Genomic DNA, 14,375 nt, shown 5'->3' with positions numbered 1-14,375 from the left:
ATAGTGTATCTTGGGATATTTTTGGATATGGCTAACTTTTGATAGTTTCCAAATGTCTTAGAATGAATGTATAAAATTTATAACACTAAAGTAATACAGTATTATTTATAGGTACCTTTAAATTATAGCATATATTATATAATTATATAATTATAACACATTTAATTATAACATATTTGCTTTTATCTGAATATGATTTTTTTTGTAGCTTCTTTTTTTGGGGGGGGGGTGCCTTGCGCATGCCCGGCGGGTGCCCTTCCGCTGGGCTAAACCCCCAGCCCCCTGATTTTTTTTTTTTTTTTTTTGTGATAGTTCTGGTTGCTTAAATGTAGGGCCTGAATGTTGTGTCTGAGCTGTTTTTGTTCAAGGCTATTGTTCTATTGCTTGAGCCACAGCTTCACTTTTGGATTTTTGGTGGTTAATTGGAGATAAAGACTCATAAACTTTCCTGCTTGGTCTGAATTTGAACCACTCTTCTTAGATCTCAGCTTTCTGAGTAGGATTACAGGCATGAGCCGCTGGCGCCTGGCCATGAATATGATTTTTTGAATAAAATGCAGTTTTGAAGGAAGGTGCTTGTGTTTAACAGGCAGTTATATATATAGCTTCAGTTAGAAAAGCTTGCAGCTGAAAAAAAAAAACAGGAAAGCAGAAGTAAAAAGTGACTTATACAAAATGGGAGCTTGTTTTTCTTCATGTAACTCTGTCTGGAGGCATAGAATGGCTGGTGTTGATTCATTCAACAGTGGCTGGGCTACTGTCTCTTGAATTCTTTTGGATGTGCTCCATTATTGCAAAATAGATGCCCAAGTTACTGGCTGTGCACCACATCCAAGGCTGGAGAGCTACTGGGCAGGAGGCCAGGGAGTGCCAGCACCATCTGCCTTTTTCATCAGGAATGCAATAGCTCTTCCCAAGGCAATTTTTAGATTTTATTTGGCACAATGGTGCTATATGACTACCCTGAGGAAGTCAGGAAAGCAAGTCTCTAGCTTTTATAGCTCAAGTATTAAGTGCAGGAAAAAGGTGAAGGAATTGAAAATTGGTATTGGTTTTGTCAGCTCAGTGTCTTCCACAAGAAAGAAATAGAAAACCTATCATTACGTTGCTAGATTCACTAATTATTTTTAAAATGAAAATAAATTAGCCGCTTTTTTTTCTTTTAGCTGTTAATGTTTCCCTCTGAGTCTTACTAGGTTCCCTTAAGTTATGGTTTGTTTCTAGCTCATTTTAAAAAAAATTATTTTATTGTAAAGATGTTATACTGAGGGATTATAGTTACATGAGTAAGGTAATGAGTATATTTCTTCTAGTTCATTTTAAGTAATCAATGGATATAGTAGAAAGAATAATGGCTCTCTATGTCCCAGTCCCCAGGACCTGGGACTATGTTATGCCACATGGAGAATTAAGACAGGATTATCCTGAATTACTCATGTCCTCAGAAGTAGGACAGACTTTATAGTATCTGGAAGTGGGTGCTACTATAACAAATACTTGAAAATGTGGAGATAGTGTGAAATTAGGCAATGAGCATGTTCTGGAAGAATTTTGAGGACCATGGTAGAGAAGCCCTATATGATTAGAAACAGGGATATTAATGGTTATGCTAGACTCAGAAGTAAAGAACAGGAGAGGGAAAACATTAACTTATACCTAAAGCATTGTGAAGACTATTGGTAGAAACATGGACCTAAAGGTGTTGAGGATACAGGCTCAGAAGAAGATGAGGAAGATGTTGGAAACTGGAGGAAAATGGATTCTTATTACAGTAGCAGAAACTTAGCAGAATTATGTCTTGTAGTTGTATGGGAAGGAGAACTTACAAGAAATAAACTTGGACATTTAGCTGAGGAAATTACCAAACAAAATGTTAAATATTCACCCTGTTTTTTTTTTTTTTGCCATTTTTAGTAAAAATTTTAAAAGTAGAGACATAAAATGGGGGGAGACCCCTTAAACAAAAAAGGGTTATTACTTGATTTTAGAAAATTTCAGTCTATCCAGAGGCAAAGAAGTTAAAATCAAGTGAGTTAATGTTGGGAATGTGTACTCTAGAGAAAAACCCAAAGGAGTCATTGTACAATCTATTGCTGGGACCTCGGATCAGAAGGTTGGAGTATTCAGTCACACCAAGCACAGAAGAGATCAAGGGTGAACTCATAAGATTCCTTTAGCAGCCAAGCATAAGCTCAAAATAGAGATAGGATTATCCAGGCAAGATCTGTGGAGGAACCTCTTGTCTAAGAAAGGTGTTTGAGAATATTATACCAGTAGAAACACTACCAGCTTGTACTTGATGTAACCAAGAGAGGACAAGCTGTCAGCACCTCAAAACTGTACAGGCAGGAAACAGGCTGACAGAACTTCTCAGCTTTGAGTATATGCAAGTTACTCCTTATTTTTTAAAAAATAAAAAGAAAGATGATGTCAAGGGCAGAGATTCAGGTATGAAGGGTGGTCTTGAGAACTGCATAGAAGTCTGCTAAGATAGAAACTTGCCAATTTGCCTGACAAACACATCTTTAATCAGTAATACTTCTACATTATGACTAGGGAAAATGAAACCATATGGCCACACACACATACTCATGACTGTATAAGAGTTTCATAGCAAAAGACAACTTTAATACTGCTTGGGGGCAGTGATTTTCTTTCCATTTTCTCTGCTTTTCAGGGGAAATATTTATAACTATTACTCTAAAGCAGCTCTACATTGCCCATTAAATTTATATGATTTTGATAATAAGATTAGGATTTTGGACGGTGAGATTTGGGAGAATTGTAGTAATGTGTTGAGATTTTGAGGGATTTTGGAATGAGGTAAATGTATTGACATAATTAAAAGAAGTATATCATAAATCTAAAGCCAGCAATGTAATTAGCTAGAAACATTTCAATTAAAACAGAAACAAGGTGAAATCCTTAATATCACCACTGTAATATTAGGTAATATAATAATATGGTAGAAAAATATAATATACTATTGAACAAGAGGTGGCAAAATTATTTAACATTTTTTACTATAGTAGACTGTTTAGATTTGAATCCCTATCATGTTACTTTCCAGACAAGTTATTCTGTGCTTTGGTTTTTCTCATCTATAAAACAGATACAGAATTAATCTCTTTTCATAGAGATTTTATGAACATTTAATGAACAGTTTACCTATATTCAATTTTTTTTCATCAGTCCTGGGGCTTGAACTCAGGGCCTGGGCACTGCCCCTGAGCTTCTTTTGCTCAAGGCTAGCACTCTACCACTTGAGCCACAGCATGACTTATAGCTTTTTCTGTTTATGTGGTACTGAGGACTTCATGCATGCTTGGTAAGCACTCTGTCACTAAGCCACATTCCCAGCCCTGTATTCAGATGTTTATTAGAATATCTAATGAGAGAAAAAGCCCAATTTATAGGAGCCCACAGTGATAAAATATAAGAAAGTCATAGGACCTCTTTTCAGGGAACTTAAAAACTATTGAAGAATGTGTAAAGAAATCTTGAAAAAAGTGGTGAAGAATCTGTTGTTTGTTAGCTTATATGCATAGTACAGAGCACTTCCCAAGAATGTTAATAAGGTATTAGCAAACGACTCTAAATCTCATCTGAAACAGTGTGATGATAATAGCCAGGATCATTTAGATAAAGCAGAATCATAGGAAACTTGCTGTCTCAAAAAGCAAAATAAAATGAACTATATAATGGTATAGTAAACAAATTTTTACTGAAGAATGAAAAAAAGATTTTTGTAAGAAAATACAGAAATAGCTCCAAATTTTTATGTGACTTCAGTATTTAAAAGATGATATTTCTAGTCAGTGGAAAAGTCTGAATTGTGTAATTGCTAGAAGGAAAGGTTATTAAGTAAAAAAGGCATCAAAAGAGTAAAGATCTCTCTCTCTATCAGCTATAAAACATTCTTTTATAAGAAACTCTAGCTTGGCTCAGTGTCACAAACCTGTGTTCCTAGCTACTTGGAAGGTGGAGATTGAGAGCTCATGGTTTGAGGTTAGCTTGAGCATAAAAGTTCACAAGACTCCATCGCAACCAGTGGCCTCATGAGGTGTAGAATATGACTGTGATCCCAGCAACAAAGGGAAGCACAAATAGAATGATTGCAATCTAGGCTGATCTGGGCATAAACAGTACCCTACCTTGAAAACACCAGTGGAAAAAGAGGTTGGAGGCATGGCTCAGATGTAAAAGTGCTGTCTAGTAAGTGTGAAGCCTGGAGTTCAAACCCTAATACCATCTCTCTCAGAAAAACAAAAACAGAAAACTGTTCAGTTTCCAATTAAGTGGCATTAAAAAGCGGGTGGAGAGTTTTAAGTATATTTTACATTTTTCTGAATGTTTCAAAATGTATTATTATTACTTGAGTAAAAATAGTAGGAAAAGAATCCATTTTCAATAGGTCAAAAACAGATCATCTCTAGAATGAGAACACAATTATTTTCACTCTGGGGGGAAAGTATTATTAAATAAATTACTCTTTTTTCCCCCTATACTGGGAACTATAGCCAAGACCCTATGTGTATTAGGCAAGGCTTTAACACATGTAGGGTCTCTGGCCCTAAATGAATTGCTTTTATAATTAAAAAAAAGAATCTGAGGGTTCTCAGTTATTCACAACTTTATTCTCTTGGTGTTCTAATGGAGTGAATCATAGTTAAGGGCCATTTTGGTTTATGTGAGAGGAGTTGAGAACGGGGGAGATTGGTAGTCAATTTGAAGGTACTGTAAATGCATAGAAGACAAACAGAAGGGAAGGTAGAAGGCCAAAAACATTTAAAAAGTATGGATGTGGAATTTTGTAGCTCAGCCTCTGCCTGTTTCCAAAGCTTAGCAAAAAGGTCTGAAGCCATTGGTGGTGGTCAGTTTGGAAAGCACACCAATTGCTCCTGTCTGTATTTCTAACAACTTATAAGGCTTTGACCTGTTGGATGGAAGTTCAAAGCCAATCACAGTAGAAAAATGTGCAAAACTATCTCCATTTAACCAGCAAAAGGTTAGATTGAAGGTGTGGCTCAAGTGGTAGAGTGCCAGCTATGAGCAAGAAAGCTGAGTCAGCTGGTGGCTGGTGGCTGATGCTTGTAATCCTAGCTACTCAAGAGGCTGAGATCTGAGGATTATGGTTTAGAGCCAGCCCAGACAGGAAATTCCTTGAAACTCTTATCTCCAATTAACGACTAGAAAACTGGAAGTGGTGCCGTGGTAAGTGCAAAAAGAGCTTAGGGACAAGCCCCATGACTGACCAGAAAAGAAAACCAAAACCAAGTTAGTATAAGCCCCTGTGTTCAAGCCCCAGTGGTGGCAAAAAAGAAAGATGTGCCTGAGAGAGACATAACTCTTAGGTAATTGTTTTGTTATTTTTTTTTTAATAAAAAAAAATATGTCTGGTTGGATGGAGCATTAGGATCATTTTGGGGGTGGTAGTGGTTAATCTCAGTTTGTCTATACTTTTGTCCTTTATACTTATTTTCTGGTACTGGAGTTGATGTTTGCTGGGAAGCCTGTCCCTCATTTGAGTCATGCCCCAGCCTTTTTTCTTCGTATGTTTTTCAGATAGGGTCTTACACTTCTGCCTGGGGCCAGCCAACCTGGGCTATGATCCTTCCTCCTTCTAATTCCAGAATAGCTGAAATCATGAGTGCATGCTATCACGCCTACCTTCTATTGTTTTTTTCTTTTTGTCTCTCTCTACTGGAGTATAGATTCTATGAAGTCAAAAGACTGTTTTGCTGACTGTTATATTTTTTAGATTTAAAGTAGTCAACTTCTGCCAGTGGGTTTAGCATGCATGCAAAGAATATGCTTCAAAAAATATGGAATGCTTCATGAATTTGTGTTATACATGCATAGAGGCTGAGTTAGTCTTCTTTGTATTATTGCTGCCAAAGCAAGTAACATGCATTGAATTCATAAATTGATATGTTCAATTGAAACCCCTTTGTACAACTACTTATTGATAATAAAAATAAAGACTACGCTTCATAAATATTTGTAGAATCAGTTAACTGTGTTAAAATAATTATGAGGACATTTAGGAATTGTTGAGTCAGCTCCTCAGGAGAGAACATTTTAATTGATCTTATGTTAACTAATTTGATGTTTTTTTTAGTCTGACTAAGGACATGACTGGAAAGGAAGATGTGTACCGAGGCCCAGCCATCAGGGCTCTCTGTCGTATTACTGATGTAAGTTCTTCTTGTTTTACTGAGTTATCAAAGGGAACTCCCTTATTTCAGTCAGTGTGTAGATTTAGTAGGATTCCCTAGTCTGACTTTGTGAATCTTCAGTGTTAAGAAACATGTTTACCAAAAAGATTTTTGTGCCTCTGGGCTTTTTTTCCCTTTCACTTCGTCTTTTTTCCTTTTGCTTATATTCATTTATTACTTTCTCTATATGTTTGCCCACATAAACTTTCATAATTTAGGGTGCCTTATGTACAGGAAACAAAAATACATTCAAATTTAGCTCAAAAGAGAAACCTTATTATAGAACACAACACTCTCAGAGTTTGAGGTAAACCTTATTAATAGTTACTAGCAAGAAACAGGGCAGCTCTGTGATACTCAGCAGCAAGATCTCTCAGATAGTTACCATGAAGATCCATCATATACCAGACTCATGTCTCCTGTTCACAGGCTCCTTGGATTCTGCCTAACCATCAGTAAGCCAGTGACTTGTAGCCACCTTAGTCCAAGTCTCTTGTATCTGGAGGAATGTGGTTTTATAGTATACTAGGCTGTCTCTTTCTCAGAGGTCTGAGTTGGAAAAGTTAGATGAAGTTGGGTCAGCATTGATGAGAAAATTGGATAGTACATTTGGGTGTTATGTGTATGTTTGTATCCTTCACAAAATTTAAATTTTGGGCCAGATTAAATTGTAAATTTGTAAAATCTGGAACCAGATTTTACAAATGGTTTAATAATTTTTGTTATCCTATTGTTTTATGGTAGTTGTTTTTATTTTTCTCATTAAATTGGTGATTTAAGACTTAGCCACACCAGTGCTAGAAATAAGATTCATTCTATCTGTATATTGATCTGAGTCTGGTCACTTCTACCTTCCCAGTGATAGTCTTTTTATCCCCAGTTAGGTTAAAAAGAACTGTATTTCCAGAGGATAATGACAGCTTGCTGTAGTAAGATACTGCATATTTAATATCTTACGTGTTGGAGATAATCAGAGATTGATCACATATAATATATAGGCTTGAGATCCACATGTAATATGTGCCCTTCATGTAACTGTATATATCTTTAGGACTTCAACACAACTTCATTTCTATGTGTGAATTTCTTTGTATTCCTTATGGATAGTTTTGGCTTTTCCTTGTATATCCTTCTAACTAGGATATTGTCTATTTTAAGGCAATTTGTTTCATTCATGAGCAGTTCTGTTTACTAACATAGAATCTTAAGTATTTTTTCTTAAAGCTTGTTCAAGGTTGTTGGGGTTCTGCTTTCTAGAATATTATTACTGTATTACATAATAATCCCTAAAAGCATTAAAAATATTTGAAACAAGTATATGGCAGGTTTTTGTTAATTATTTTGAAGTAGCAATTTTTCATGACAGTGGTTTTCTTCAACAGCTTTTTTTTTTTTTTTGGAATGTTTTTAGGGAACAATGTTACAAGCCATTGAAAGATACATGAAGCAGGCCATTGTGGATAAAGTCTCCAGTGTATCCAGTTCAGCACTGGTATCTTCCTTAGTAAGTGAGCAGGCAGCTTCCTGATGCAATTTCTAATCCCAAAACAAAGTATCTATGGTTCTATCATGAGAGAAATTCTAAAAAATATGTATTATTGTATTCAACTGTGCTTTATTTATATGAGCCTTGAACAGTTAAAATAAGCAATAAAAATATGGAAATTTCCTGTTTAGAAGGTTTGAGGAACTAGAAAAGTTGTACTTATGATAAATGGAGGCAGGTAAAAATGAGAAAAGGATGGGAAATATGTGAGGTTATTGTTTTCATAACTTTTCCTATGACCTTCTACCTCTTTCTTCTTTGTTGTGACCTTTCTCTGGTTCCCTGTGTCTGTATATGTCCTTTAATCTAAAGTCTCCTGTTGCACTTCTGTATTTCCTCCCAGGAAGTAGTCTGTTTTAGTAATAACTTTCCTTTCCCTCTTTCTTATTTATTTTATTTATTTTTAGTTTTCTCCCCTTTTCATCAAAACATTTTTTCCACTAAAAACTTAGCACTGAATTTGATTGTTACTAGTTAAAAATATGTGAATATATAACTAGGTTCTGTGACTTATGCCTGTAATCTCTTATACTCAGGAAGCTGAGATCTGAGGATCATGATTCAAAGCCAGCCTGGGCACAAAAGTCTGTGAGACTTTTAGCTGTAGTTAATTGGTCAAAAGTGGAAAGTGAAACTGGCTCAAGTGGTAGAGCACTAGCATTGAGCAAAAAAAGCTCAGGCAGGGACAGTGCCCAAGCTCTGAGTTCAAACTTCCAAGACCAGCACTCATACATATATGCATGCATATATGCTTTTACACACACACACACACACACACACACCACACACACACACACACACACACACACACACACACACACACACACACACACACACACACAGACACACTGTGACTATATTAGAGCATCTGAATCTCAAAGTTCCCAGTTCTGAAATGCTGTTGATTTGATTTTACTGCAGGAAGTGTATTCAACAGCGTCTTTCTTCCTGGGTAACTAGTTTTCTGTCAAGTAAAACTCAACATAATTGAAGCATCGTGCTGTTTGGAGCTTCCTGTTCTTCCCTTTCTCATTATTTCCTTTTATACCACACTTCATTACTTCCTTTTACAGCATTCATTTCTCCAGGAATAGAGACTTAAATTAGGCTTATGAATCTATAATTTTTTTTTATCTTAGAAAATGTGTCAGTAATTTTGCAAGAATATTGACTCATGTAAGTAAACTTCTGTTTGTGATCTATTCTCATGTTTTTCTGGGTTTAGCATATGATGAAGATAAGCTATGATGTGGTTAAACGTTGGATAAATGAAGCCCAAGAAGCTGCATCAAGTGACAATATTATGGTCCAGGTACCGTCATTGAATGTCTCAGGGTCACCTTTTTTTAAGGGCAGTGTACTATCTAGAATATTAATGTATAATACTGGGCAGTTCCCCAGCATTCAAGGCCAATTATTTGGCATATTAAACAACCTGTTAGTGCATATTTTAAAAGGTTTCTCACTAATTATGATTACTTTAAAGGGCCTTCATGTGTTCAATAGAAGCTAGATGACCTCCTTTAGGAATGCTTGAGAACAATTTTATGTTGAGTAGTAGACAAAAGCTTACTCCAAAGTTACTTTACAGTGCATTGCAGTCTTTGATTTGAAGAGCAATTTATATATGTATAAAAAGATGTTCAATTCAAAATTTCTCCAGCCTTGACTATAGATATTGTAAAACTCTTCCAATTCTTTATATTTGTAAAGAACAAGCTTTATGAAACTTTTAAATCATTTCATCCAAATATCTGCTTATAATATTTATTAGGCTGTTTTTTACTGTAAGGGAACTTTTTTTTTTTTTTTTTTTAGGTATTGGGTTTGAACTTAGTGCCTGTGCTTACTAAGAAGGTCCTTTTACTACAGCATGTTCTCAGATCCTTCTTTTGAAACAAGGTCTCACTATAGACCCAAACTTGGTGTCGAACTTGGTCTGTATCATAGACTGGCCTAGAATGTAGGGAGGAGATTCCTAAGTTCTAGCCTTTGTAGTGTAGCCATTACCGGTGTATACCACTACGCCTGGTGCAGGTTAATTTTTCTTTATTTTTTTATTTTTATTTTTTATTTTTTTTGGGGGGGGGGTCCGGTCATGGGGCCTGAACTCTGGGCCTGGGTGCTGTCCCTCAGCTCTTCAGCTCAAGGCTAGTGCTCTGCCACTTGAGCCACAGTGCCACTTCCAGCTTTTTTCTTTTTGCTTATGTGGTGCTGAGGAATCGAACCCAGGGCCTCATGCATGCAAGGCAAGCGCTCTACCACTGAGCCATCTTCCTAGCCCCTTCTTTATTTTTTAGAAGTACTATGTCTTGAACTCTACCTCACTGTAGGGTGGCACCTGTAAGGCTGGTGCCCTACCATTTGAGTCAAGCCTCCATCCCCTTTTTGCCTTGGTTATTTTTGAGGTACCATCTTACTTTTTGTCCAGGCTGCAGAACTCCTATTTGTACTTTCCCATGTCACTGAAGATGACAGATGTGATACTGTGCTCAGGCCTCATGTTTCCCCTGTACCTGGGATAATAGATCACTTTGCCTAGTAACTTAGTAAGATAGAGTCTTGTAAACTTTTCTGCCTTGGCTAGCCTCAAGATGTAATCTGATCTTCACCTTCAAGTATCTGGGAATACAGGCCTGAGCCACCTTACCTTGCTCAGGCTATAGTAACTGGCAGTTGTATCTAAAATATGTATTTGAGAAGGTACTCAGGCCTTTTCAGTGTTTACAGTTTCTTCTGTTAGCACATTTAATTATGTGGAAACTCAGTATATTTCCCTAGGGAGATCTCACTTTCCTAACTCTAAGCTTGTATTTTTATATAAAGCATCATGACAGTGATACTTCTTTAGCCTATTTTAGGTGATTAATCCTTTGCTAAAGTGGCCATAGATGATCTATAGCTAATAAAGAGATTTGTAGCTAGGTGTCATGGCATATACTTGTAGTCCCAGCATTGCAGCAGAAGGATCACTTTAGCCCATGATCTTAAGACCAGTCTGGGCAACATAGCAATAGCCTGTTTGAAAATAAATAAATACAAAACAGTCAGTTAGTCTGTAACACTGATAAAGCCTTGGGCCTGAGAATATATAGGTCAATGTTGAATCTTCAAAGCCATTTTTTAGGTTGTATGTTACTTACTTTGTACTACTTCAGTCTCAATTTACAACTTCTGGGGTGAATTAGAAATCTTATTCTTGTCTGAGTTGAGTTCAATATGAAAAAGATATACTGTTTGAGTATATTTGACTTGGATATAATTTTATTAGAAATCTTTTATCCAATTCCATGTAATTCTATTTTCATATAATTGTTTGTCTTCTTTCTAATCTGTGTACAATACTTTTTTTCCTTGTTCTTTAGTACCATGCATTGGGAGTACTTTATCACCTTAGGAAGAATGATCGTCTTGCTGTTTCCAAGATGTTAAATAAGTTTACCAAATCTGGTCTCAAATCACAGTTTGCTTACTGCATGCTGATCCGAATTGCTAGTCGCCTACTAAAAGAAACTGAGGATGGGTAAGTGTTCCAAACCTAATTTATTTTCCATTTGCAAGTTTGTATCTTTTAGGGTTTATTTCCTTTGTGAATATCTTTGGGCAGTACTGACATTACAGATAAATTTGCTGTTTTTTTTTTTTTCTTTTTGTTTTTGGTTCCGGTCGTGGGGCCTGAACTCTGGGCCTGCGCACTGTCCCTCAGCTCTTCAGCTCAAGGCTAGCACTCTACCAATTGAGCCACAGCGCCATTTCCGGCTTTTTTTTTTGCTTATGTGGTGCTGAGGAATCGAACCCAGAGCCTCAGGCATGCAAGGCAAGTGCTCTACCACTGACCAACCTTCCCAGCCCCACTAAATTTGGTGTTTTTTAAATTAAAAACTATAGAAGTCTGGCACAGTGACTTAGGCCTGTAATCCTAGCTACTTGGGTTAGCTGAGGGCAGAGACCGGGGTGGGGGGGGGGGGGGGAGGGGATGGGGGAGGGGGGGAATAGAAAGGCCTTAAAAGTTACCAAGGGAAAAATGACACATTTGATTCAGGGAAACAAAAATAAGAATCATGGTTGCTATTGAGTATATTTCTTAAGGGTTCAAGGATTAAAACTTTTAATCCTTATTGTGAGATCTTAAGAAGATAGGAACTTTATCCAATTCTAGAGTCTTGAGTTGATTGTGTTTAGGCTTAGATAAAGTCTTCAGAGTAAAGGTTCGTGGTTGAATATTGCTGGTGAGAGACCAGGTATTGCATTTATATATGCATGAACTTATTTCTTGCCATGTGAAATCCTATAATGGTTTGGGAGTCTTTCAGAAGGCTATCACTAATTGTAAGTAAATCTTAAACTGTTAAAACAGGGAGCTGAATAGCCCCCCCCCTTTTTTTTGCAAATTTTTTATTGTGATTAAATGATTATGTAATTTCACAAATTTCACAGTATTATGGGATAATGATGCTTAAAGTCATAAAAACATTCTAACCTTCATGGGGCAAATTGTCTATCATGGTCTATAAAGTTTATGAGTTCTATGGGCTTTGACTGTACAGTTATTTCTTCCACATTGATGATATGTACATTCCTTTCCTTTTGCATAGTGTCAGCTGTTCCCTCTTTACCACTCATTCCCTCCCGCCCTCCCATCACTGCCATTGAGTTGCTTAGTTTGTTTTGATCAATGTCCAGTGCAGCTGATGGGTCCTACTGTTGTATGTTTTCTCCTGTTTCCCTTTAGTTCTGTGTCTTCCTTCTAGTTTCCCTTCAATGTGCACATATATAGCATATATGTGATCAGCAGCTTGGGCTCATTTAGTAATGATTTGATCAGATGAGTGGAGGTCCTTTGTTTGTCGAGTCTTGTTTACTTTGTCATATCACCTTACATTTCAGATTTAACATTCACTTATCAGGGAGACTATGTGCCATTTATCTTCACTCTTGGCTTACCTCATTCAACATGATTTGTTCCAGTTCCATCCATTTACCTGCGAATGCCATTATTTTGTCCTTTCTAATGGCTGCATAATATTCCATTGTATATAGATACCACAATTTTTGGATCCATTCATCTGTAGTGGGGCATCTGGGTGGTTTCCACTTCCTGGCTATTGTGAACAGTGCTGCAATAAACATGGAGGTGCATGTGTTCTTGTATGCTGTAAACCCCTGTTCTTTATAAAATACTCAGCTCCAGGTATTTTGTTACAGCAATGAAAAGCAGATCGATGGTTGGATTCTTATCAGAAAAATAGATAGTAATAAATATCTTAAAATTGTTGCAGTAAAAATCTATCAATCTGTGTTCTACAATCTTATCAAATTATTCCTCTAAGTTGAGGTGAAGTAAAGATATTTTCACCAGGAAACAAATCTGCAAGAGTTTAGGATAATCATGTTTATATTATAAAAGTTGCTAAAGTTTTTCAGGCTAAAAAGAAATGAGGGTAGATAGTGCTTGGATTTCAAGGCATATTAAGCAAAAGAAAACATAGTAAGAGATGGAAAATGAAAGAATGGTGAATATGTAGATAAATAAGGTGATCATATAGATTTAAAAAATTGAAAATATGTAGGTAAACGAAAAAGCCATAGGAAAATTTGTAAGTGTACAAAATTTTAACAATAAATAATATATAGGAAACAGGGATCTACAACCACAAAGAAATGAATCATTGTGATGGTGAATGATAGAGTGCAAAGAGTGAAGTTTACAGTGTTTCTTTAGTTGGCAAGTTGATTGATATAAAATTCTAACAATGAATTGCAGCTAAATTCTTCATTTGGTGCTTTTGTCTTAATAGCTACTGTTTTTTTTCCAGGTCTCCTAGGGTCTTCATCTGAATATGCATAGTTCAGTTACCAACAAATACATTTTTTCTGAGTTTAAAATTGATTTTGAGACCCATCCTTTTTGTGGTTTCCTGATCTCCAGAATTTCTATCCTGAGGTTTAGTCACTCTCCCAACCTCAAACTTTGTGTGATCTTGTCCAGTAAATGCTGAAACTTTCAAACATTTTATATCAGAAGATTTGGAAGATTCTGATGAGAATATCCAGAAATACACAAATTTCATTCCATGTAGCTTCATCTTTCAGGCATCAACTGCCTTCTAGTTTTTATTTACTACTCACTAGGTACTTTCAAATACTGTAGATTTTCTTTGTTGTTTTTTTTAACTAATGATGTAATTTTTATTTGTAGAGGATTAGTCTAACAGGCTATACCACCTCTAGAGGGAAGCAAGAAACTCTAATTGAATGTTTTTAAATATAGTATCTTAATCTCTATTAACATTTAAAAAATATATATGTTAATTTTTTTAACTGGTTATAATATTTATCCTTGAGCTTTTAATATTTATCCTATTCAGTGTACAGTATCATGTAATAGTATACTACTTCATGAATAATATAAAAAAAAATTAAGTATATATTCCTATTTTTCTCCTTCATGCCCTTTCTACTACTGTCATATATTGATCTTTCAGCCAGAGGTTTATACCTGCACCTTTATCATAACTATAGGCCTATATTCAGTCTCTTGGGTGTTGGCTTATATATATCAGGGTTGGCAATAGTTTGTTGAGTTTTCTTCTTTTGTTATATCTCTTTTA

The 14,375-nt window shown here is 36.0% G+C and overlaps 1 protein-coding gene across 2 annotated transcripts in view; it reads left to right on the top strand.

Moving 5' to 3' along the window:
• Copg2 (COPI coat complex subunit gamma 2) overlaps positions 1–14,375 on the top strand; it is a 108,898-nt gene that overhangs the window by 14,446 nt on the left and 80,077 nt on the right. For both annotated transcript variants that reach the window (XM_042696074.1, XM_042696073.1), the window contains 4 exons: positions 6,122–6,197; positions 7,630–7,722; positions 8,990–9,076; positions 11,130–11,287. In XM_042696074.1, coding sequence (XP_042552008.1) covers positions 6,122–6,197; positions 7,630–7,722; positions 8,990–9,076; positions 11,130–11,287 — 414 coding nt within the window. The remainder of the gene's footprint in view (positions 1–6,121; positions 6,198–7,629; positions 7,723–8,989; positions 9,077–11,129; positions 11,288–14,375) is intronic.

The sequence above is a fragment of the Dipodomys spectabilis genome, unplaced genomic scaffold (genome assembly GCF_019054845.1).
Source record: "Dipodomys spectabilis isolate Male_0828 unplaced genomic scaffold, ASM1905484v1 ptg000197l, whole genome shotgun sequence".
NCBI classification, from domain to species: Eukaryota; Metazoa; Chordata; class Mammalia; order Rodentia; family Heteromyidae; genus Dipodomys; species Dipodomys spectabilis.
The sequence above is the reverse complement of the archived record's forward strand: the minus strand, read 5'-3'. Positions and strand labels throughout refer to the sequence as shown.